The 23,093-nt window shown below is 36.3% G+C and overlaps 5 protein-coding genes across 6 annotated transcripts; 4 read left to right on the top strand and 1 right to left on the bottom strand.

Moving 5' to 3' along the window:
* The first annotated feature begins 4,435 nt into the window (after nucleotides 1-4,435).
* Nucleotides 4,436-6,982, top strand: abhd6b (abhydrolase domain containing 6, acylglycerol lipase b). Its single transcript, XM_056733646.1, has 8 exons — nucleotides 4,436-4,554; nucleotides 5,266-5,422; nucleotides 5,527-5,640; nucleotides 5,787-5,919; nucleotides 6,196-6,353; nucleotides 6,429-6,483; nucleotides 6,606-6,706; nucleotides 6,800-6,982. The coding sequence occupies exons 1-8, from the start codon at nucleotides 4,436-4,438 to the stop codon at nucleotides 6,980-6,982; spliced, it is 1,020 nt and encodes a 339-aa protein (XP_056589624.1).
* Nucleotides 6,983-7,885: 903 nt separating this feature from the next.
* kctd6b (potassium channel tetramerization domain containing 6b) lies at nucleotides 7,886-9,757 on the top strand. Its single transcript, XM_056733412.1, has 3 exons — nucleotides 7,886-8,052; nucleotides 8,445-8,535; nucleotides 8,937-9,757. Exons 2-3 carry the CDS (start codon nucleotides 8,509-8,511, stop codon nucleotides 9,621-9,623), a joined length of 714 nt encoding a protein of 237 aa, XP_056589390.1. The 5' UTR covers nucleotides 7,886-8,052; nucleotides 8,445-8,508; the 3' UTR covers nucleotides 9,624-9,757.
* Nucleotides 9,758-10,609: 852 nt separating this feature from the next.
* LOC130409357 (ubiquinol-cytochrome-c reductase complex assembly factor 5) lies at nucleotides 10,610-11,699 on the top strand. Its single transcript, XM_056733290.1, has 2 exons — nucleotides 10,610-10,930; nucleotides 11,309-11,699. Exons 1-2 carry the CDS (start codon nucleotides 10,777-10,779, stop codon nucleotides 11,398-11,400), a joined length of 246 nt encoding a protein of 81 aa, XP_056589268.1. The 5' UTR covers nucleotides 10,610-10,776; the 3' UTR covers nucleotides 11,401-11,699.
* Nucleotides 11,700-11,701: 2 nt separating this feature from the next.
* On the bottom strand, nucleotides 11,702-13,945 carry ognb (osteoglycin, paralog b). The gene is made up of 6 exons (XM_056733289.1): nucleotides 13,723-13,945; nucleotides 13,289-13,385; nucleotides 13,043-13,207; nucleotides 12,507-12,709; nucleotides 12,337-12,429; nucleotides 11,702-12,240 (listed from the first exon to the last, which is right to left on the bottom strand). The coding sequence occupies exons 1-6, from the start codon at nucleotides 13,888-13,890 to the stop codon at nucleotides 12,070-12,072; spliced, it is 897 nt and encodes a 298-aa protein (XP_056589267.1). The 5' UTR covers nucleotides 13,891-13,945; the 3' UTR covers nucleotides 11,702-12,069.
* A 5,155-nt stretch (nucleotides 13,946-19,100) lies between these two features.
* dnase1l1 (deoxyribonuclease I-like 1) lies at nucleotides 19,101-22,533 on the top strand. Of its 2 annotated transcripts, none has more exons than XM_056733188.1 (9): nucleotides 19,101-19,221; nucleotides 20,263-20,500; nucleotides 20,576-20,664; nucleotides 20,754-20,843; nucleotides 21,006-21,118; nucleotides 21,216-21,328; nucleotides 21,417-21,574; nucleotides 21,753-21,849; nucleotides 22,061-22,533. In XM_056733188.1, the coding sequence occupies exons 2-9, from the start codon at nucleotides 20,351-20,353 to the stop codon at nucleotides 22,196-22,198; spliced, it is 948 nt and encodes a 315-aa protein (XP_056589166.1). In that variant the 5' UTR covers nucleotides 19,101-19,221; nucleotides 20,263-20,350; the 3' UTR covers nucleotides 22,199-22,533. The 2 variants fall into 2 exon arrangements, with proteins under 2 accessions (XP_056589166.1, XP_056589165.1); XM_056733187.1 differs by having other exon boundaries at nucleotides 19,121-19,221; nucleotides 20,329-20,500.
* Nucleotides 22,534-23,093: the final 560 nt, after the last annotated feature.

Raw genomic sequence — 23,093 nt, 5'->3', positions numbered from 1 at the left:
TTTACAAACATATAAAACTGTTTTGTAACAACCTTTCTTAGTCCCTTATTGGACAATTCTCCCAGAAAATTAATCGGCACGGCAGCATGGAGAGCATGAGAAGGAGGATGCGCAGACGTCACTTTCACTTGTAAGCAGGAGAGACAGAGAGAGCATACGTTCGTGAAGTTCAGGTGTTTGTTTGTTCACTTCATTTGAGTGATGAATGTTATATAAACTGTGGATATAACGGTGGATTTGGAGATCGTTTGAAACTGATATATGGAGCCGTCCCAGCTCTGAATGATGCCGGACATGTGGTGATTGATATCTGTGTTTTCTTGACAACGGGTGCGCACGTGCTTTGGTTCAGCCTACCCCCTGCACGCCCTGTATGTTTTCGGAAACAATCGTAAAGCTGTAACTATCTTTTATAAATGTGATCAAACTAAATACTATTTCGAAGATTCGAAGTATGCAATACTACTCTATAGGTACTCAAGATTAATATGAGATTGCCAGAAACCCGGTGTGTTCGACCGCTTTAATAGCTCAAGTCGGCATGTTTATGGGTCTCGAGTTTTTGGAGTGTGAAAAAAATATCAAGTCAAGTGAGTTGCCACCTCTCTGAGATCTCATGGAACACTAAGTTGTTTGCCGATCACCTGATGGAATGAGCAATCTGTGCTTTTCTTTTATTGCATCCCATCAGTTCTCCATACATCTCATTTCTGGGGATTATGGATCCTGGCAGTCCTTTCAAGGTGAAAGTCTGGAACATTGATCCAGAGAAAACACTGGTAAAATGATCCCTGTTATCCAATGGATGGGGATAGTTTGGAGCAAATTCAAAGCTAAAAGAATTGTGATGGACAATAATAACCCTTGTGCACTTCATTTAAATGGTCTAACAAAGTTAGAGAAACATCATCTTATCCTATTTGGTTTCCATTATGTTCCAGTTTCTCCATCTTCCTGCGTTTCCTTATTGAAATTCCATTTAATCTCGCTGAGGCTTTAAACCCGTCTGGTGATGATGTAGTGCTGCTCAGCGTAGCACTAGTCGCTCTGGGGAATGTAATGTGAGGAATATTAGAGTATTTGTACCGCTGGTTTCTCTGTGCAAGGGTGCTTATTGAAATCACATATGAGAAACATTATAAACAAATCGCTTTAAACATATCGCTTTAATTTTCAGCTTCATTCAACTCTCCGATCTCTGTATCATTAATGTAATACCTTTCAGTTAATTCAATTGAATTGGAAATATTTTTCTCAAGCTCTTGTTATGAATGTCGTCCGTTACACAAGCCAGCTGATGCATTGAAGATAAATGTAGTGTTTTATCCAAATCTTTTTCACAAATCTTGTTCTTTAAATATTCTATAATTTACTATTATTTCTTATGTTCTTTTGCTGGTTGTTTAAAAATCTAATATAAATATAACCCACACAAAACTCCAGCGGTTTTAAAGGAGTAGTTCACCTTTAAAATGAAAATTCTCTCATCATTTACTCACCCTCTTGTCATTTCAAACATGTGTGACTTATTTTCTTCCGCAGGACACACAAGAAGATATTTTGAAGAATGTTGTTAAAAGCCCCACTTGCAATGGTAACAAAAGAAGTGAATGAGGGGCTGTGCTGTTCTGCTACCAGTATTTTTCAAAATATCTCCCTGTGTGTTCTGCAGAAGAAAGAAAGTCATAGAGGTTTGAAATGACAAGAAGGTGTGTCAAAGATGTCAGAATTTTCATTTTAAAGGTAAACTTGTGTAGTTTATTCAAGGTTAATTTTAATTGTTAAAACTTTCTTTTTTTTAAAGACCTTGATGCCTTTCGTACCTTGAACGTCTTTTCAGCATCTTCATTATTTCTCATTAGACTGCAGGCAGCGATTTAATTTCTTATGGTGCTATTAATCAAGCAAGGTTTATTTACTGTGATATAACCGCGCCGTCACATTAAAATGAAGGTGAAATTACAGGTGAGCTTTTGTCATCGATTCACTTGCTCATTTTTACGATCTCAACCTCACATCTTTATTTCAGTGGCATTCATAGTTGAGGTGATCAAACCACCTGGAAAGCCAGCACAGCCTGCGAGGATTGAAAACACAACATCATTCTTAAAGGGACATATCACCCCTAAAAAAAGAAATTCTGTCATCATACTCACCCTTTCTATTGTTCCAAATTTGCAAATTATGCAATATGCAAAAGCAAATTTAGCTAAAAACGCGAATTTTAACCCCGCCACTACATAACGTCACAGGGGAACAAAACACACCAATGAGGAAAAAGAAATTCAAACGAATGAGCCACATTGTAAAATAGGTATGAATTCCCATCAGATTGCCTTGATATTTATTTAAACATATGAAAGATACTGTGTATTAAAATACAATAGATTAATAGTCGTGCTGGGTGACACGAAAAAAGTTGTTCTGACCGACACGAAAAAAGGGGAAATTTGTGTCAGTAAATTTCACGAATTCCAGTGAGACTGTGTTGCATTTATGATGTTTTGTGACCATAGAATGAATGGGGGACCACCCTTAAAACATACATTGTTAAATACATTGCTGTTTAAAATAAAATGCCACTTGAAATGCCACGAAAATAGGAAACACATTCTGGTTTATCTTATGAATGCAGCTGAATCCATTGTATTGTAACCTACACTGCTCAAAAGCCTGGTAAGATAACACCTTATATTGATTAAAGGGTTTTCCCATGTGCAGAATATAAAACAGGACCTAAATCTCAGGAGATGAAACGAAATACTCTATTAGCTGTTTTATTTTCTATTTCTATTCTGTTCTATTTCAGGCCATTTCAATTTCTTCCATTGATATTCTGCCACTTTCCTGCATCTGGCACTGGCACAGATAAGAACCTGTACAACTGAATGCATCTGGTTTGAATTGATCAATAGATTTCTAACATGCTGGGAGGAACAGAAAGCATAAGGTCTGATTTGTTTGTTTGTGATTTGTGTGTTCAGCCCATAGATCATAATCACAAAGGTAATGGCCACAAGGAGTCATCTGAGCCAGAGAGGAAGATAAACACAACATCTGACAACACTGCTGAGCAAGTTATTCTGTTCTACACTAGTGAAGTCACCAGTCATGGTCCTGGTCTGAGTAAGGGCTTCCTAGGAAAGAAAAACTAATTTTACATAGACTGCAGCAAAGCGTGTCAGTGCAGGCTGAAATGAGGTTCACACCGCCCCTTTATAAAGTAAAAACTTATGTACTAGTTTAACAACAAGTTTAACAAGTATGTTTGAGTGATATTTGTTGTGCATATGTTTTCCTAAATGAGGTATCTGTAAATTATAAGAATTCTGAAATCCTGTCAGAATCCAAAATTTGTAAAAAAAAAACAGAAGCTCGAGCTTTTAAAACACAGTTCACTTATTTGAATAGTTCACCCTAAAATATATATTCTTCTATCATTTAGTCAACCTCATGTCATTCAAAACCTGTATGACTTCTGGAGAACACAAAAGAAGATACTTTGAAGAACGTTGGTATCCATACAACATTGGGACCAATGGCTTCCGTTTTATGTACACAAAACCTTTGGTGCAACTAAAATGCAATTAAATAACAACATAATGTGGCTTTAAATGTTAGAATGTATCTGGAAAAAATACTCAAATAAAAATGATCAGTTCATTAAAAACAAAATCATGCACTTTTGTTTTAATGCATGTATATACAGTACATATATTATTTTATTTGCTCAAGAGAAATATGACTGGTATTCCACCTCATTGATTTATTAAAGTCACGGATCAGTACACACACTGTTTCTACTGGATAGCATCGCTCTGTTTAGGACTAAGCAGACATCTGTCAATGACTTTTACACATATAAAGGATTAAAATGACGCAAACCTGCCGTGACACCTGAATGGGATGTTTAGTATCTTTCTTGATACTGCTGCTTTTGATGGACTTTGCTGAATGACATCCATGCTGGAAAAACCTTGGAAAAAGTACGTGTATTGCTCTTGTACTGTTACAAATATGTTTGACAAGGAATATACTAAAATATTTTAATCATTTGATCCAAATATGGAGGTTAATGTTTATTTTTTTCTCATAGTGATAAGAGATAAGAATTTTAGATGTTCAGAATTGTACAGTGATTCTGTAAATATGAAACAAATAGAACCGTTTATGTAATGACCATTAAACAAATGGATTTAATAATAAAACTCTGCCATGGTCAGATATCTGGGTTACATGTATTGATTGAATACAACAGATACTGACAAACCCTCCCCCACCTTCATTCTCTATAATCTGACCAATTCGGAGAATGTATTTTAAAGTTTGACATAAAATCTCTTTAAATGTATAACTGCATGCTATCTTTTCTTCAACATTTGTTGAAATTTTGTGTTGTCCTAGGCTTTTCACAAGATAACAACTGACCATTATCATGGATCGGGATATGGTGAACATGTTTGCCATTGCTGCAGGGACTCTTGCAATCCCTCTGCTTTTATTCATGGCCTCATTTTTGCTGTGGCCATCATCACTCATCAAAGTCTACTACTGGTAAATACAGTATCACATACTCTAGATCATGAAAAACGTAATATGTAATTATGTGTTTACAATAACAGTAAGTTTCAAATGCCTAAGTGTGGAAAAAAAATCTAAACTAGTTCTATATCACTAATCATAAGCATATTTATGTTATAAACAAAATTTGTAACTTTTTTCTTAAATTTTTACAGTTATAATAAATGCAATCATAGTCTCAGACCTTTTGACCTCAGTGTACATACCATAAAGTGTACATATAAATTATATATTTATGTCAACACATTTTCTTTTATATTTATTTACTTCACAATAGACCGAAAAGGCTATACAAATAATCTAAAAATACAGTATTATAAGTTTATATTTCTGATGTAGTAAAGGTTTAATGATCTGCATAAATATTGCATACTCACCATAGGAAGAAAAATTGCTTTATAAATTCATTTGTTCTGTTACAGACAAAATAATATATTTTGAAGAATGGAGAAAAGCAAACTGTTGTGGGACACTTGTGACTACCATTGTAAACTTTTTCTACAATTGCATGGTGGCAAAGAACTGTTTGGTTACAAGCATTCTTCAAAATATCTTTCTCTGTGTTCATCAAAACAAAGAAACGTACACAGATTTGGAACAGCTCGAGCTTGAGTAAATGATGACAGAATTTTTATTTTGGGTTAAACTGTCCCTTTAAGACCCTTTGTGCTTGTGTTTGTGGAGGTACTGGAGGAGAACATTAGGCATGCACGTACGCTATGCAGACTGTGGAGGTTATCGCTTCTCTTACTCATGCAGAGGGAAACCAGGCCTCAGGCCCTCTATGCTGATGCTTCATGACTTCTCTGCTCATAAAGACACATGGCTTCAGATGGTGAAGGTATTATTTGTTTACAGGTCTCGGGGATGATGCATAAAATATCTTTGATGTAATTGACTATAATACGACTATAAGAGCAATAACTTGTGTCTTCATCTAAACAGTATCTCCCTAAACATCTCCATCTGCTGTGTGTCGATATGCCAGGCCACGAGGGAACAACACGTACTGACACGGAGGACTATTCAATCCATAGTCAAGTCAAAAGAATACGACAGGTATTGGTTAGATGAGTAGGCATATTGTTTTTGTGGAAGCCTGTTTCTTAGACTCTAAAATGTATTGAAATCTTTTGAGATCACAAATCAACATGTCATAATTTAGTATCTGTATGATTTGTGAAATAATATTGAAATCTTGAAAGTTTGTAGAGGCAGTTCGACTGAACAGGAAACCCTTCCACCTGGTGGGCATTTCAATGGGTGGGACTGTGGCGGGAGTTTATGCAGCCTGTTATCCCTCAGATCTGTGCAGTATGACCCTCATCTGCCCAGCTGGTTAGTAAGCATATTGCTTCTTTGATGCACAAAAAATTGCTAAATCAAAAAACAACACAAAATTAAAAACTCTATAAATTATATACAGTATTTTGAAGAATCTACTCAATTTTGATACAATAAACAGTTTAAGTTGGATCCACATAAGGTTGAATAAACAGTGACTGAGTCTTCATATATGGGCAAACTATCAACACAAAGATAATAATATCTTTGACATAATAATGTATTTTTACTCCCTAATATCACTCCCGCGTACCCACATTCTCTCCTAAGGACTAAAGAACCAAAATAAAAGCAAGTTTGACATTCAAATGGATGATGTGGAGCAGAGCCAGTACACACTGAACATTCCACTTATTCCCTCCAGTCCAGAGGAGATGGAGGAGATGCTGAAACTCTGCTCTCATGTGCGATTCAGAGTGCCTGAACAGGTGACAAACACACTCTTTATCTCAATTCAACATACATCCACATGTACTGTGTGTGATGATGCCCCATGTTTCTAGATTCTTCAAGGCCTGGTAGATGTACGGATACCGCACAATGACTTTTATCATGAGCGTAAGTACTGTAAATATATTTACAGAAATGATGTTCTACATTATAAAATATTATAATATGCAAAAAAGTTAATGTTTCTTGTTATTTTGCAGAATTATAAGTATTTTCAACTCTGTTAACAGTTTTCATGGAAATTATGGGTGAAAGATCTAAATATGCCTTGCATGACCATGTACAACAAATAACCACCCCTTTGCAGATTATCTGGGGCAAACAAGACCAGGTACGTGCAGAAAATATAATCATGGCCTTTATTGAAAATACACCCCCCATGCACATGCACAGAGTTTAAATTCATTCCTGTGATTATTTTCAGGTTGTGGATGTGTCTGGGGCAGCTTCGCTCAAAGAGGCTCTTCCGGGCTCCCGTGTTGATCTGCTGGATAACTGTGGCCATTCTGTAGTGATGGAGCGGCCACGTCAAACAGCCAAACTCATTTTCGATTTTATCATCTCTCAGCAAGGCACAGAAAATGCCAGCGCAAAGAAAAAATCCTGAGATGTCCGCCATCAGCTGTATATTTCTGAATCCTTAGAGTGTGTAGTCTGTGCCCCTAGCATCAAGCTAAAATAGCTTGTCTCTGCATATTCAGATTGAATAAGAGAAAGGTATTTCAACAAATAACAATCTTCGTCTTCAAGAGCTGAACAAAGAAGTAGCCCTACTTGTGTGAATTGTGTGATAGTTGACATTACAAATCAAATCCACATTGTGTGTCCCAGTTTTTATAATGCAATATTCCAAACAAACACAATATTTCTAAGTAAACAATTAAATATTAAACATTGCTGCAATATAGTTAAACTAATGTGGAATAATGCCAATCATAATTGTGCTGCTTAACTCAGCAGATTACTTATTTGTTTGTTTGGTTTGCTGGTCTAGCTAGTCTTAGGTGGTTAGGCTTGAAAAATATCTAAACACCAGTTTGACCAGGAGGGAAGACCAGTTTAAATTAAGCCAACTAGTCCATGTTACTTTTGTATATGTGACAAAAAGAAAACTCGTTAGAATGGTTAACATGTCACAAAATACGAGTACATAAACTTTTGCGCAGTATCATGTCACTTTTATTTATAGTAATGTGATATTTATGGAGGGACATTTGTATTACCCACGTGTAGAACGCATCTCTATTTCCATAAAATCATTATTTATTAGCAATTCCTTTGAGTACTTTGACATTTGCACAAGTATCAACACAAAGCTGCGCTGTTCCCTAAACAGATGTGTTGAAACCATTACTGCCGTATATGTTTTGTGGCGTACATCACGTGATGCAGTCGGCGGCTGTATTCTCAGGCTTGTTCGACGTGATGCGGTGCAGCAAGATCCGACAGGTGGATGACGTCAAAGTACCGCGAGAGCGATTCCAAAAACCATAAAAAGTTTACTGTCGAAGAGCTCTCGCGGTACTTTGATGTCATCCACCTGTCGGATCTTGCGGCGCCGCATCAAGTCGAATAAGCCTCTCGTCTTTGACCAGCTATAAGTCTGCAGTACAGCATCCTCCAACCCCGACCGATCTGTTTTTTTCCTTTCACACAGACACTTAGCTTTGGACGTTGGTAAATATGCAACTGTTTCAAACATCCAGACTGCTTACAATCTACCTTTTTCATAGCATAGCCATTACATTAATAGTCGGGAGGGAGCTAACGTTAGCTATATGTTATAGCTTTGTGGTAACGTTAGCTGGCTAGCAGCGGTTTCCAGAGAACAGCATTAGCATGTTTAAAATATTAGACGATCGGGTAGAAAAACAGGAAAACGTGATTTTAGGGGATATTTTGAAAAGTATTGATTCACCTGCCGTGAGCTAGAATTGTGTTTTAGATTTTTCTGTCTTGTTCATCTCATGATCTGCTTGTATTTTTGGTTTCAGTTTGTGTGTTTGCTTGCATTGAAGTTACATGTTTGTGTATTAAATATTATGTATCTAACGTTGTATACGTTGCAGGTCTTATCAAATATAATATCCGAACTAATTCTGTGGGTCAGAGCTGCCTATCAATCCTCATCAAATGGATAATGGGGACTGGGGGCATAGGGTATGTACATGGAATAATGTACTGTATAAATAAAGCTAACTGTCGTTGTTTATTTTTTACTGTTTATATTGATTCATTATTATGTTTTTAAGATAACAGGTCGATTACATGTTGGCAGGACTCATTAAAAGGGATTTAGATATTTTTAGTTAATGCACTCGTTTTTTTTATCTCATCACAAGTGTCATATAAGCCTATTTTAATTCTTTAATGCGTCTAAAACATAATATACATGATCAACAAACGTAAGAGGACAACAAATCAACCCAGGCCACAAACAATGCTTATTGCTGAGCCACCTGAATGTATGCCATGGTATGCTAGGACTGTACCCTAAAACAAACTCAATTAAATGTTTGCTTAGTCAATGTTTTCTCTGCTTTTGTCCATCTTCTTTAAAGTTGACTCGCCCAGTCACCTTAAATATTGGAGGTCACCTCTACACCACCTCTATCTCCACGCTTCAGCGTTACCCAGATTCCATGCTGGGTGCCATGTTCCGTGGTGACTTCCCCACTACGCGGGACGCTCAGGGAAACTACTTCATCGACCGGGATGGGACGCTTTTCCGCTACATATTAAACTTCCTACGCTCGTCTGAGCTCACGCTCCCTCTCGACTTTACGGAGTTGGACCTTTTGCGTAAAGAAGCTGATTTCTATCAGATTGAGCCTTTAATTCAATGCCTCAATGACCCAAAGCCACTGTACCCACTGGACACCTTTGAACAGGTGGTGGAGTTGTCAAGCACTCGCAAACTCTCCAAGTACTCGAACCCTGTCGCGGTTATCATCACCCAACTAACCATAACCACAAGGGTCCACTCGCTACTCGAGGGAATATCCAACAACTTCACAAAGTGGAACAAACACATGATGGACACCAGAGACTGCCAGGTGTCCTTCACCTTTGGACCATGTGACCACCATCAAGAGGTGTCTTTAAGGGTCCACCTCATGGACTACATCGCTAAACAGGGATTCACTATTCGAAATACACGAGTGCACCACATGAGTGAGCGTGCCAATGAAAACACAGTGGAGCACCACTGGACATTTTGCCGGCTAGCTTACAAAGTAGAGGAATGACCAAATCATTGTGAGCTATAGTGCCATTTGAATGTGGTTTCTGCTGTTTCCAATGCTCTTTTAATTCGAATGAAATTCACTGTCTGTTGAGACCAAACTGTTCACTGATGGTAAATAAAAAGGGAGTAAAATTATTTAACACAGATTACTTTCATCTGAAAATTAATAATAATGTGCATGCATTTGTAACAAATTGTCAAAGTATTAAATGTCAACATGTTGCACGTGGAAATGTATTTAACCAATTTCTTGCCCCACTTCAGCCTCAAGAAAGGACATAAATGTCAAAGAAAGCATTCACTACAGTTGACATCTGGATTGTGCCCTATTCCATAGTTGCCCTGGTCATCAGATGAGAAATTTAAATCTATAGTTGTACATTTTGCTCTCACCTTTTTTTGATATAAGGTGTGTTCATCTTCGCAGGAAGCGACGAGTGGATGCACATGGCATAGATATGTCAAAAGTTAAGGATGATTTATTCTGTATTTATATTTTTCACATTTTAGGATGATAGTCATCCCATCAAACCATGGAATAAACCAATTGTAACACACATAACTTAACTCTGTTATGTTCTATCATCTTCAAAGTCGTCACCCTTTGCCTATATAATTTTACAAATGGTATACATGTCATTTTCATCCAGCTGATTGAGGTCTCAACATCCTGCATGGGAAGGTTAAAGGTATTTCTATCCATGGACTCTTGTTGGCTGCGTTTATTCATTATTCATTCCAAGTAATCCATTTAAAAATATTAGAAATTTATTTTTTTAAGGAAAGAAATTATGTTGGCACAACATAGGTATTTTTAAACATTGTAACACACACCGATTTTTAAGATCATGAGAAACATTTTTGTTATGTGTTCCTTAACTTGAATGTTGTGCACTGTTGGATCAAACACACCTCTTCTTCGAGATCGGACCTATTGGAGCACAGGGGAGATGACGTTTGCGCCGCCATTTTTTCCTGTTTTGTAAGTGTGCACTGTGTGCAGTAGTAACATGCGTTGTTTATGCGCTAGGTCAGTGTTGAAGGGCATTGGTGTTCTTATACTGGGGTATCTCCCACATTGAAGCATTCAACATCATATTTTTATCAGGGCAGGTTGTCGTTAGCGCATGTCTACGTGACATTTGGAAGTAAAAATGCTTAAAAAAAGTCCGAACCTAAAATATTTATTGAGTCTTGTACCGGGGAAAAGACGATTTGGGACATACAGATTTTTGCCCTTGTTCTTTTGTATCGGGGGTGTCATGGAGTGGATCATGATTAACGTCAGAATAGGAAGAGAAACATTTTGTAAGTATAATAACTAAAATATAAGTATTTGGAGAATATTCACGCCCATCTCATTCAAACGTTTTGTGCGTTCATTCTGCGTTCACATTGCGCATTCAAATATTTACTGTGACTAACAATCGCTTGTGTTTTTTATCCAAACACAAATGTTATTTGTTGACCTATAATTTACTTGGTTGAATATAAAAAAACATTGTTTGCATAATGTGAACAGAGTGGATAATTCAATGATGTAATACATAATGCATTTAAGTTAAAGAGGACTACTTCACTTGAAATACAGTAACGTTATACAGAGAGATGTTACTTAAAATAAATGTATGTGTATAAAAGATTCATTATTTGTGATGTTTATATTATTTTTATCTTGCTCTACAGATGATGTCTACAGAAGAAAGAGATCAGAGAGGGAATACCAACAGAAAATTGAGGAGGGCTTAATAGTTCTCAGTGAATCTGAAGCCAAATGAGAATCTTTAACTTCAGAACACAATGGAAGGACCACATGAGCTCAATATGAAGAGACGGAATCAAAAACATATCATCTAAAGACTGAATGTGTACTTTTGTGTAAATAAATGGAGGATACAGGCAGAATAAACATGCCTGTTATTTATAAATAATACAGCTTAATCTTCAGAAATGGAAAATACAGAAATGCTTACTTAAAATTTGTGCAGAACCTATACTTTTAAAGTCTTAATTATATGCTTTGTTTGGTATATGATAAAGTTACCAAAAAAGTATAGAAAATAGATTATAGACAAGACAGATGATCCATGTGTATTTATTTACCACCAAGGATTTCAGTAACACTCTTTGAAGATTGGTAGACATTTTCTGTCATGCGGTACTATTGCAGACATTCTCTGCACATTGTAGTAATACTTTAATATAACAAAATGATTACACTTTACAAAAGTCAAGCAAACTGTTTTCATAGCCTATATAGCTTTCTTGCACAACTGTAAAATGCTCTAAATGCACCAAAAATTACTAGTCAAAACTCAGTATTAAGCTGTGACATTTTTGGAAATGTATACTATAATACAACTTCATAACAGTGGTTGCCAGTTAGGCAATGGCTCAAAGATCATTGAAAATATTCATCATTGAACATGTCAACGTGCCTCAGCAGATCACTTGTAGTGTCCAATCGGTAGAGACCTCAGACAGATGAAGCTGTTGGGATATTGGGCTAGCATTAGTGGGTTTCCATCAAATCGAACCTCCAGCATGTTGTACCTGATATAATGCGTGTTGTTTCCTTTGCAGAAAGTTTCATCTGTGATCGTTGTTATATTGTTGTTCTGAAAAAGATAAATGGACACAGTGAATAGTACAGTATAGAACCATATGGTATTGCATAAATAATTTGAGACTACAGTCAGCAGTCCTTAACACACATGTAGATGAACTACACGTAGGCTTTCAGGCAGGGTTGGAACAGCTTCCAGCTCATTATCTCCAAGGTAGAGGTAAGCCAACTTGCTGAGTTTCTAAATCCAAACATGGCTGTCAGTCGTCATAAACAAAACAATCTTTTTTCGAAAAACATATCTTTCTTTTAAGTTACCTTGAAAGCATTTGCCTTTACTCCCTTTGTTTTAAGTTGATTGTGATTGACATTGAGAGACATAAGTTTGGCTGGCAACATTGGCAGCTTCACCAGTTTGTTCTCAGCTAGTGATAGTTCCTCAAGCTGAGTGAGTTTTGAAAAGGCTCCGTCCTCGATTTCTGAGATTAGGTTGCCAGACAGGTCGATTCTTCTCAGTGTCACTAAAAAGAAAATATGAAAATGTAAAAATCTAAGAGATCTTAACATTTATTTTTCTATCCTTGTTGCTCACAGCAGTGTTTAATAGCGCCACAGCTTTCACACATTCCACTGAAATCGGTGTGCAGACAGCTATCAGATGTCTTTAGACATTCATCTAAAATAGGATTAAGTATTATAGTTGAATTTTATACTTTAGCTGTTTTTTTTCTTCTTTTCAGTCTTTTGGAAAATTTAACTAAAGATTGCTTTCAATAATTCCAGTTCTAGTTCCAAACATTACACGTTGTATTTTCTGTGGCCACACCTAAAACAACTTTTCTAGCATTCCTCACCAATATCACCAAAGTCTTTGCCGGTTATTTTAGTGATTTTGTTGAAGCGTGCATAGAGGTAAGTTGTTTCCTTTGGAAGAGGTGGAACTGTTGTCATGTCTGGGAACACGTCCTCGCAGTATACCGATCCAGTGAGACAAACACACGTCAAACAAGTTGGAAGTTCTGAAAATGGGATTAAATGAGGTCAAATGACTGCGAATAAAAGTAAATCACAAAGTAAAGATTTTATGCAAAATGAAATACCCTTATCATCTTTATTGTCTGCTCCTGGACTTTCGGCTTTCGGCTGGTCAACTGTGCTATCTAGACTTTCATAATCTGGAGTAGGAACGACCTTTTTCTGCAGTATAACAGAATTGTAAGCAGAAAAATGACATCACATTAGTTTTCTCTAATGCATCTTTTCTTTTCGAAAACGTTTGGACCAAAACCTCATAGGACTTTTTCAGATAACTTGCATAAACTGATGATGCTGCTTTCTTTTGGATATAATCCCATTATGGATTTAACAGGTTTTCCATTGCATACCTTTCTTGGAACAATATTTATGACCTGGCAGTCGGATTTTACAAACCGATCACAAAACAAAAACATTAATATGGTAAGTATAGTATCAATCTCCAAAGTGAGACTTGCAATTAATTCCATATAAGTAAGATACTGCACGATCACAATACCTTTGGTTTCCTTTGCTCCATGAAAGGGCTCGTCTCTGAGATTAATTCTTCATGATCTATGATTTTCAATATCCCTCTGGTTCTAGGCACCAGTTTATCATTTTTTGCCGTTCCACAAAACATCCATGGTACAGTAAAGAAAATGAGCAGGATCCTCAGATTCGACATCTTGAGAGGAGAAATAGTTGTTGCCCTTGACCACAGTGTGAAGTGGCGAGAGAGGCAGTGCAGTGTGCAAGTGCTGAGAATCTGAGACCTTTAAAGCGCTTCTTTGGACTGAACCACTGAAAAACAAGTCATGAAATTGGTCTTAACCCACTGTGTGCTGTTAAAGTTCATCGCATACTAAAAGAAATAGATACATTTTTTGTCTGTTAATTAAGCGTTACCTGCCAACAACAACTAACTTGTTTTTCTCTACTGATGTTTTTGTGACAAAAATATTGAAGAATGAACGGCGCTGGCCAGTTCAACAGGAAATTATTATTAGCTCAGGAATCTTGGACATGGAGCATTATATACTTGCAAAAAAGTAATTCACAGAAGTCAAGTTCTATGAAAAACAGTGTCATTTGTATCTCAGTATGTGTCCAAAAGCTCTTTTGTTGGCATTGCATCTGAATTTGTTTGGTATCAGGGGAAGAAGACGAGGACAGAGAGAGAGAGAGACAAAAAAATAGATTTCTGTCCTGTTTCTGATTAAGTCTAGAGCCTACAATAATCTTTAAATGGAAAATTCATGACAAAGCACCGTGAAAGAAAAGTCTGATGTCAAACACCTAACTGACAAACATCATTTGACTTGTTATATCTTCACCCCCTCAGAAAGTTCTGATGGCTTTAACAGAGGAAGCATCGTTACATTTAGTTCCACGTCAGAGCACTTTTGGAGAACTGCTTGTTATGACATCTCGAGATCTCATTTCCATAACTTGGTTCAAGCCTTCAAGGAATAACAAATGTATTCCAAGAATTCCATCCAAACCTGTTACTTGACCTGATGAATTTTTTTTTAAAATTGTACACAAAGTCAAGATTACACATAGGCTAATAAGAGAAAAGTAAGAGGAAATCATTATTATTGAGGAAGACATATTTTTGGCAAAGTCCCAATATAATATCGAAAGCCAACAGTATCACAATTCGCGTGCTTTGGATCACTGTATTAATATTAAAACGCCGATTTCTTAACGCCGCCAGGCGTTAAATAAGCGCCGTCTGGTGCTAAATTAACGTCATACGCCGCCACAAGTTTAAGTTGCGCCAGGGCGCCGATCGACGTTAAGTTAACGTCACACGTCACTCAAAATGCAAACGTATTAGCTAATATACATAGCCCCTCCTCTGCTGGGTCTGCGCACTCTACGGCAAATCGGAGGCCCGTGTAATCTCAAATCCACATCCATTTTAACCTTGTGGAAAAACAAAAATGGAAAGAAATAAAACAAAACCTGCTGAAAGAAAATCACATTACTAATGCAGTATATTCCAGTTAGCTATGTGTAAAATGTGTATTATGTCAAATTAAGTCAAGTCAGGATTAAAGGTACCGTAGTTCCCCCCCAAAATGAAATGTATGTCATCATTTACCAATGGTCCCGATTGACTTCTATTGTATGAAGAAAAGTCAATGTGGACGAACGGTTTTCTGTTACTAACTTTCTTTCAAATATCTTCTTTTGTGTTTATACGGTTTACACATTATACAGTCAAACAGGTTTGAAAAGTAAAGAGGGTGATTACAGAATTCTCACTATGCCTATGCAACTAACAATTTAAGCATTGCTTGTTTAGAGGTCAGCTCGGTTGGCTTGCAACTGCATGCTGTGTCTTTGAGAAGTTCGAGTCCTGCTTAGACCAGTAGCGGAATTTATGTAGTTTGTCTTGTTATGTTTATCTGTGTCACAGAGATTTTTTATTGATATTTTAGCATTTATTTCGTGGTTAATACATAAAGAAAGATAGGAATAAGAGCTCATTTTCCACAACAAACTTACAGTATATTCTAAATTTCTCAATCGATCCCGACACCGTCCAGACAGCCTCGCCAACAGCCTTTCAATAATCAGCTTCAATGATATTGTTTCATATGCTTTGTCGAGTAAAATTAATTATATCTAAATACTCGGCTGAAAGACAGTTCCACATACGGTATAGCGTCAATCTTTTCACGGAGGTAATGGGAAATATGTAGATAATGTGAGCGTCCTCATGGTCGGGTGCTAATGAAATGTAAGTGGGCAGGTGATGTGCGTTAAGGTGATTATTGAAAGGCTGTTGGCGAGGCTGTCTGGACGGTGTCGTGAGCAATTGAGACATTTAGAATTTTTTTTTTTTATTAAATACGGCGATCCAAAGCACGCGAATTGTGATACTGTTGGCTTTCGATAGGATATGCATGAAGGCGCGCGTGACCGTCTCAACAGATGTGAGTGATTCTGTGCACGAGGAGTTGACAAGCTTTCATTTCATCGTGACGGGACTTCAATATCAAATGTGATCTGCATCTATTCTAATAGTCTATTACAGCGCCCCCTGGTGGTACGTGACATGACCGAAAATTGAAAACATTAAAAGTACAATTTTAATTAATTTACCTTTAGTGTTTTTTAAATATAATTTTAAATATTCAATAAATTATGTTTCTAATATATGTTTAATTTTGATAGAATTTTATGCATAATAATTTATTTTTAATTGGACGATTGTAACTCATGCATAACATTTCACAAAAACAGAATGGGAAACATATTACTTGACAATATTACGTGTCATCAACACTCTGCTACATCAGAAATACGAGTAATATATTCACTATTCAACAAGCTCACTTTCCTTCACATTAAAGTGTGAATCTCAGTACAAGTATATATGTTGAGTCCCACTGAAAAAGAGGGCCTGGTTTTCAGTTTCTCACAGCAGCTGGCTGATATATTTGCTGAGGTGGCAATTTTAGGCTGGTGCAGTGACCTAAGGAGAACGCAAGTGGATCCATCCTCCCCGATTCGATAGGACACACTGTAACGGCCCATGAAAAGCTGCACTGGAGAAATCCCAATGACAGTTCCTGCTTTGCCAATGGGTGGGTGCATGTCATGGTTAATTCGTAAACATATGAAGCCGGAGCTTCTGAAGGGAACACGATGATACCAATGACGCTGAAAGTGATCTGAGTGCATGGGCGCAAATCTCATTTAACAGTAGGGGGGGACAATACATATAAAATTTCTCAAGAGCAATTTTTGAAGGGGACACAAATAATACATTCAAAATTACACTTTTTTTTAAATAACTTATTTATTAATGAATCAGCATCAACTACATTAAAGAGAATCACTTCATTTAGAGTGAATAAAATAGACTTCTTACTGGAGTTCAACAACCACTAATGAACTGAGCCCGCATACCTGATTGAATGTGTTGCGCAATGCGCAGGTGACATGAACGTGGAGAGCAGCATTGGGCCAAACCATTGTGAGAGGCAGGGGAGGGGGAACTCAACAGTTTCTGAATATAAAACGCATTTTTGCTTTTTTACTTTCTACTTATAACTAAATAAGATTAGATAAACACAAATATATTTATGACAATAGCTAATTTAATTTATCGAGGGGGGGGACAACCCTAGGATAGAGGGGGACATGTCCCCTCCGACCCCCCCGGGATTTACGCCCATGTCTGAGTGAAAAACACAAGGACCGCTCAGTTCACACACAATACCCTAACTTGAAAGCCCACATATGAAAGTCATCTTCAAGAAGGCCTATTTATCTCATCTCAGTTAGTGCGTATTTGGGTGAAGAGATGCAACTCATCTTCATAGAAAGAGCATTCATTCGTCGTAAACTGCTGATGAATGAAGCAGCCGTTGACACCTATGTTATCATCTCACCTCAAGGTGCTCCATTCATCACAGAGATCAACAGATCAAATCAAAGGCTAAATAGGGATGTTATAAACAAAAGCCGGTTGAAACCATGAATACCCTGCAAGTGGAGATATTTACTATCTTAAACCAGCTAGGCTAAATGGAGAGCTTGACATGCGATTTTCTCAAACACGAACTGCTTGCAATAGCTAAATTCTGTAGCTAAGAAACAAAAAAGTTGTGGAAAATCCAGCCGCGTTCCAGGTTAGATTAGCAATGACGAACGTCACAAACTTAACTTTTTAGTGAATAGACGATGACGTAATCGATGGAAATAAAGCGCGTATAGCGCTAGATATAAAATGTAAATTTAGATAAGGATATTAACAAATGTGATATCATGTTAAATTGTTGGTATGTTACAAGCATTTCATGTTTGGTATATTTTGAAACAAAACAAATATCACGTGTAGCTACAGATCATTAATATATTTTGAACAATTCAAAAATAAACACGTTTACTGCACTTAATATCTCAATGTCTGTATAATATTTCCTGCAGAAACGGAATTTTTATTCAGAATCAATTCTCTCCTTTTTTTGTGTGTGAAGTGACATCGATACAAAATTTGTCTTTGACCACATCTGAACGATTCACTATTAAGACAGAACATTATTATTATATTAATTGTATAAAGTTGTCGGTGAGGACCGAAATTAATAAATAAATGAAAAAGATTGAACGCAATTACAACATTTTTTTTTATATTTATAAGAATAAATAGTGGTAAGATTTTTTATGAAGGCTAGTTATGGTTGGCCTATAGCCTATAGTTTATTTATTTTTACTTTAAAATGCTGTTAAAACTACTAGTCAATGAGTTCAAACTAAAAGGTAAAACTCCAGTATTTCTGTATAAGGGTCAATGACGTGTTTTGTGTCCAAATTCATTATTTTCCTAAAAAGAATTTGAATAAATACATGTCATATATCAAATGGATCTACAATATGTCCTTTATAAGAAACCCTTTTCATTTTGTTGAAATTCAATAGATTTTTTGAGTTTTGGTGTTTGAAAGACCAAAAATGTCAGGTGGTGCGACCGTCCGAACATACAAACAGAGAACAAAACTGAGAAATAAATGTTTATTTTCTCAATAAAATTCTTAATAAAATATTTTGGCATGATTTTATGTTAAATTTCTTATATAGGAGGGGAAAAATACTCAGTGCTTAATACATTAAATGTATATTATTTTAAAGTAATATATGGTCGCACCACCTGACATTTTCTTATTTGTCATTGACCCATATACACACTTTTAGTCCTTGTTGCAGACTTGCAGACTTCTGGGCGTTGTTTACTTAAACCTGTCTTGAACTAGAAAAACCTGATAGATGGTGCCGTGCAAAGATTTGATTCTCTGTATTATTCCATTATTTTGCATAAGAATGCCTGTTTTTCGTACGTTTGGAAAATAAGCTCCGCCTTTTCTCACATTATTGCACAGCAGAGGGCGTGTCGTATATTTTCATGAAAAGTACGACACAGAGGGTAACTCCTCTGAGTCGGTAACAAGAAGAAAACGGAGGTCGTTGTTTGAAGTTTAACTCAACACATTTCAATGAAGTAAGTAAATCTATTCTGTTTAGTATGTTTAGTATCTGACAGATTGTGTCAGCCTGCTGTATACTGAGTACCGGGTTGCCTACAGTTTAGCCACTGTAAAAACAAATGTTAAACATGGTGAAGTTCTTTCTGGAAAAAAGGGAAATGTAACAATCTCTAACTCTTACAAACTCTGTTTCTACCTAACGTTACATACTGATTATGTCTGAATAACATGCTATTTACTTCACATAAGTTCACAAAACCAGTCTTAAGTAGCACGGGAACATTTTTATTAAAAGACAAAAATACATTGTATGGGTCAAAATGATCGATTTTTCTTTAATGCCAAAAATCATTAGTACATTAAGTAAAGGTAATTCCATGAAGATATTTTGTAAATTTCCTACCTTGAATATATAAAAACTTTATTTTTGTGAGTGAATTGCCTGCACAGTGCTTCTTATTAACAACTTCAAAGGCGATTTTCTCAATATTGTTATAACAATGTTTTTTTTTGCACTCTTAGAGTTTTAAATGGTAGTATTTCAGCCAGATATTGTCATATTCTAACAACTCATATATCAATAGAATCTCAATTCCGAAAAATTGACCCATAAGACCATATTGTCCAGGGTCACACTTAATGTTGATTGCTGAGGTTAGATCTTCTTATCATTTGGTGATAATTGTTTTTTATTGATCAGATCTTATTAAAGTTACACATGAAATACTGAAAAGCAGCTAAGCTTTGATCAAAACAAGATTAACTGTTTTGTTGATCAAGGTTGTGTCTAACGATTTTTTTTTTTTATTCAACTAAGCTAAAGACGTTAAAACGTTTGGGACACAAATGTGAAGGTAGATTGTAAAATAAAATCAAAAGCGCAAAAATTAGATTCTTTAAAAATGAGAAGTTGTTCATTCAGCGGCACAAACCCAGTGTGGTTACCCAATAAGTCTCACTTTGATATTTTTCAGATCACTTTTGCGCATGAAACTGTACTAACACTGACATGTGGTTTCTATTGAAATTTTTCATGTCACCTGATGTGTCTGTAGGTTTCTACACAAATCGCCCGAGTTGTCTCAAAGATTCATGAAGCTCTAAACCCATACATCTTTCAGCCTTTCACTATTCAGCCTCAGAATGACAACAGATCTCAGACTTCTGCTTCTCTCCATATCAATTCTGTCTGGTCCGCTGAGCTGCTGTGGTTTCAGAATATGTGCCTTCAATGTCAAGAGTTTTGGAGATGCTAAATCAGCCAATTCCCAAATCATGCTTTCTTTAGCACGGGTAAGGGCACACATTTAGTATTTTACTTTCTTAAAAACTAAAAAGAATGAATCTTTTAACATTTATTTTGTGCAGATTGTAGCTCGTTGTGACATATGCTTGCTCCAGGAAGTCAGAGATCAGAAAAATAAAGCTATCCCACGCTTGCTTGCTGCTGTCAACAGGTGAACATTATGCAAATACTGAAAATCCCATCAGATTTAATGTAACATCAGATTTAAGAGATGAGTCAGTTTACATGTCATGTTTTTAGACTTGACAGGAATATTGAGTATGACTACGTCGCAAGTGTCCGTCTCGGGAGAACAAAAACCTATCAGGAGCAGTATGTTTTTATTTACAGGTATTTAAGTACTAAGTATGCATTATGACAATATGTGAATGGAGTGGGGTGATAATAATAAATATTAATGTGACAGATGTTACTTAAATATTTATTTATATAAACACATCAGTCTTGTTTTGTGAATTTCAAACTGTACAAAGTAATGTATTCCTCACACAGGAAAAGCACAGCCAAGCTAAAAAATCAATATCAGTATCCAGATTCACAGATAGGAGATGAAGATGCTTTCTCCAGAGAACCCTTTGTGGTACATTTTCAAGCCCCCGAAACAGGTACAAATAGAAACGTAGCCATTGAATCTGATCCTATGCAGAACATTGCAGACATCTCAGTTTAGTCTGTCGGATCTCATGATGTCTCTGTTAACAGTGGCCAAGGAGATTGTTCTGATCCCTCAGCACACCACTCCATCAAATGCCACCAAAGAGATTGATGAGCTGTATGATGTTTTTGAGGATATTCAAAAGCGATGGAAAGTCAAGGTGTGCTGGCGAATTTGCCTATTTGCAAATGCCATTTAACAGTATTTAACATCTAAATCCAGCTTTTATAACCTTCTGCTCTTGATAGAACATCATGTTTCTTGGGGACTTCAATGCAGCTTGTGGATACGTGGCTAAGAAGAACCGTAAGAACATCAGACTCTTCTCAGACTCGTCTTTTATCTGGCTGATTAAAGATGATGTGGACACTACAGTAAAAGAGTCGACTGATTGTGCATATGACAGGTATAGTAACAACAGAAAAATATATTATTATCGAATTGAAAATGCAAATGAACATTCAATTTAATATATTTTAACATTTTTGTCATTTAGCAGGGACTTCTATCTAAAGCAATTCACAAATGAAGAAATATTTGTTAAATGTATTTCTAAATCAAAATACTTATGGCTGAATCCACAGATTTGTTGTGTATGGAGAGGCATTTTTGAAAACAATTGAGCCATTTTCAGCACAACCATTCAAGTTTTCCAAAGAATACCGTCTTACAGAGGCTCAGGTAAAAAAATTTTTTTTAACTATTTTATATTGTGGTGCATAGCAGCATGTTCTCTTTTTAAACAAAAGAGTCCTTTGAAAAATCAGTAGCTTTTAACAGGCAGGCCAACTTCACTCGGTAACCAAAAGTTAAGCCTAAACTAGAACTGTAGCTTTTGCTGTTTTTTGCTTTAGTCACAGTCACAAAACTGAACATGTCGATTGTCTCTCAGGCTCTTGAAGTGAGTGATCACTACCCCATTGAAGTCACCCTGAAGACCGCAAAGTCTGGATTTCACTTAAGAAACAGCAAAGCATCATGTCTTCTGCCCACAGCATTTGTTCTCAACGTCTTACTGCTACTGCAATGAGTGGAAATAAGTCTGAAAATTAGAATTCATCTCATCTAGGTTAAGCAAAGACTATAAGTTGCTGTTACAGACCTGTTGTTGGATTTGAACTTGAAGCGGGCCACAGCTGCATTTAAAGAATGTCATGGATAGTGGTTGTGACTACATCAACAAGGCCCAAGGTTCATAGTCTGGAAATTATGACAATCATTGAACATTTCATTTTCTTGTGTCTGAAGTATGCATCACATTTAATTAATATAGTGTATTTGCTTTTTCCTTTATATTGCAAGTGGCTACATTATGACAACTTCAGACAGAAATGTATTTTTTTGTAATAAACTTTTGTAAGTTTATGTTTGTTTTATCCTTCATCTTTTATATGAAATTTATGTATTCATATTTTATGCAGGGCAAGAAAATTTGTAACATTTAAAAAATAATAGGATCCAATCCATATGAAATAACGTTGAGCTATATCACCAGCAATACCCTGATGACTTATTTAATCACCTCTGTTGTCTAAATCAAATTATATCAAACTGAACCTGATGAGCTTTTCAAATAGCACATGTCCACAATGTTTGAATTGTTTGCACAATTTCATAAAACTGAAATACGTATCTAGAGACATGTGACAAAAGCAGGAACCTTGTGGTTTGATAAGACTGTAGTTCAGCACTTTCCGCTGAAGGCAACGTTTGATATTAACCGCACAACACAATGTCTATGTTGATATCTAGTTAACAAGTTATGACAAGCAACATTTCGGCTGGAGGAATGAGAATGATTAGGGCACCATAGAGTAGACAAAACGCATGCTAAAAATACAAGAAAACCTTTCGACAGAATCTCAAAAATGAAGCAGCAACCTTAGTCTGTGGTACCACTCTTGTTTGGGGAAAAAGTAAATCTC

This window comes from Triplophysa dalaica, chromosome 20 (assembly GCF_015846415.1).
Source record: "Triplophysa dalaica isolate WHDGS20190420 chromosome 20, ASM1584641v1, whole genome shotgun sequence".
NCBI classification, from domain to species: Eukaryota; Metazoa; Chordata; class Actinopteri; order Cypriniformes; family Nemacheilidae; genus Triplophysa; species Triplophysa dalaica.
The sequence above is the reverse complement of the archived record's forward strand: the minus strand, read 5'-3'. Positions and strand labels throughout refer to the sequence as shown.

Bases quoted from the DNA above. Each gene is read 5' to 3' on its own strand.
- abhd6b (XM_056733646.1), top strand. From the start codon at position 4,436: ATGGATCGGGATATGGTGAACATGTTTGCCATTGCTGCAGGGACTCTT. The intron at 5,423-5,526 runs GTATTATTTGTT...TCATCTAAACAG, and splicing joins CATGGCTTCAGATGGTGAAG to TATCTCCCTAAACATCTCCA. The intron at 5,920-6,195 runs GTTAGTAAGCAT...TTCTCTCCTAAG, and splicing joins GACCCTCATCTGCCCAGCTG to GACTAAAGAACCAAAATAAA.
- kctd6b (XM_056733412.1), top strand. From the start codon at position 8,509: ATGGATAATGGGGACTGGGGGCATAGG. The intron at 8,536-8,936 runs GTATGTACATGG...TCTTCTTTAAAG, and splicing joins ATGGGGACTGGGGGCATAGG to TTGACTCGCCCAGTCACCTT.
- LOC130409357 (XM_056733290.1), top strand. From the start codon at position 10,777: ATGCTTAAAAAAAGTCCGAACCTAAAATATTTATTGAGTCTTGTACCG. The intron at 10,931-11,308 runs GTAAGTATAATA...CTTGCTCTACAG, and splicing joins AATAGGAAGAGAAACATTTT to ATGATGTCTACAGAAGAAAG.
- ognb (XM_056733289.1), bottom strand. From the start codon at position 13,890: ATGTCGAATCTGAGGATCCTGCTCATTTTCTTTACTGTACCATGGATG. The intron at 12,710-13,042 runs GTGAGGAATGCT...TTTTCTTTTTAG, and splicing joins CAAAGACTTTGGTGATATTG to TGACACTGAGAAGAATCGAC. The intron at 12,430-12,506 runs GTAACTTAAAAG...GTTTGGATTTAG, and splicing joins TAAAGGCAAATGCTTTCAAG to AAACTCAGCAAGTTGGCTTA.
- dnase1l1 (XM_056733187.1), top strand. The intron at 20,844-21,005 runs GTATTTAAGTAC...TTCCTCACACAG, and splicing joins CAGTATGTTTTTATTTACAG to GAAAAGCACAGCCAAGCTAA. The intron at 21,850-22,060 runs GTAAAAAAATTT...ATTGTCTCTCAG, and splicing joins ACCGTCTTACAGAGGCTCAG to GCTCTTGAAGTGAGTGATCA.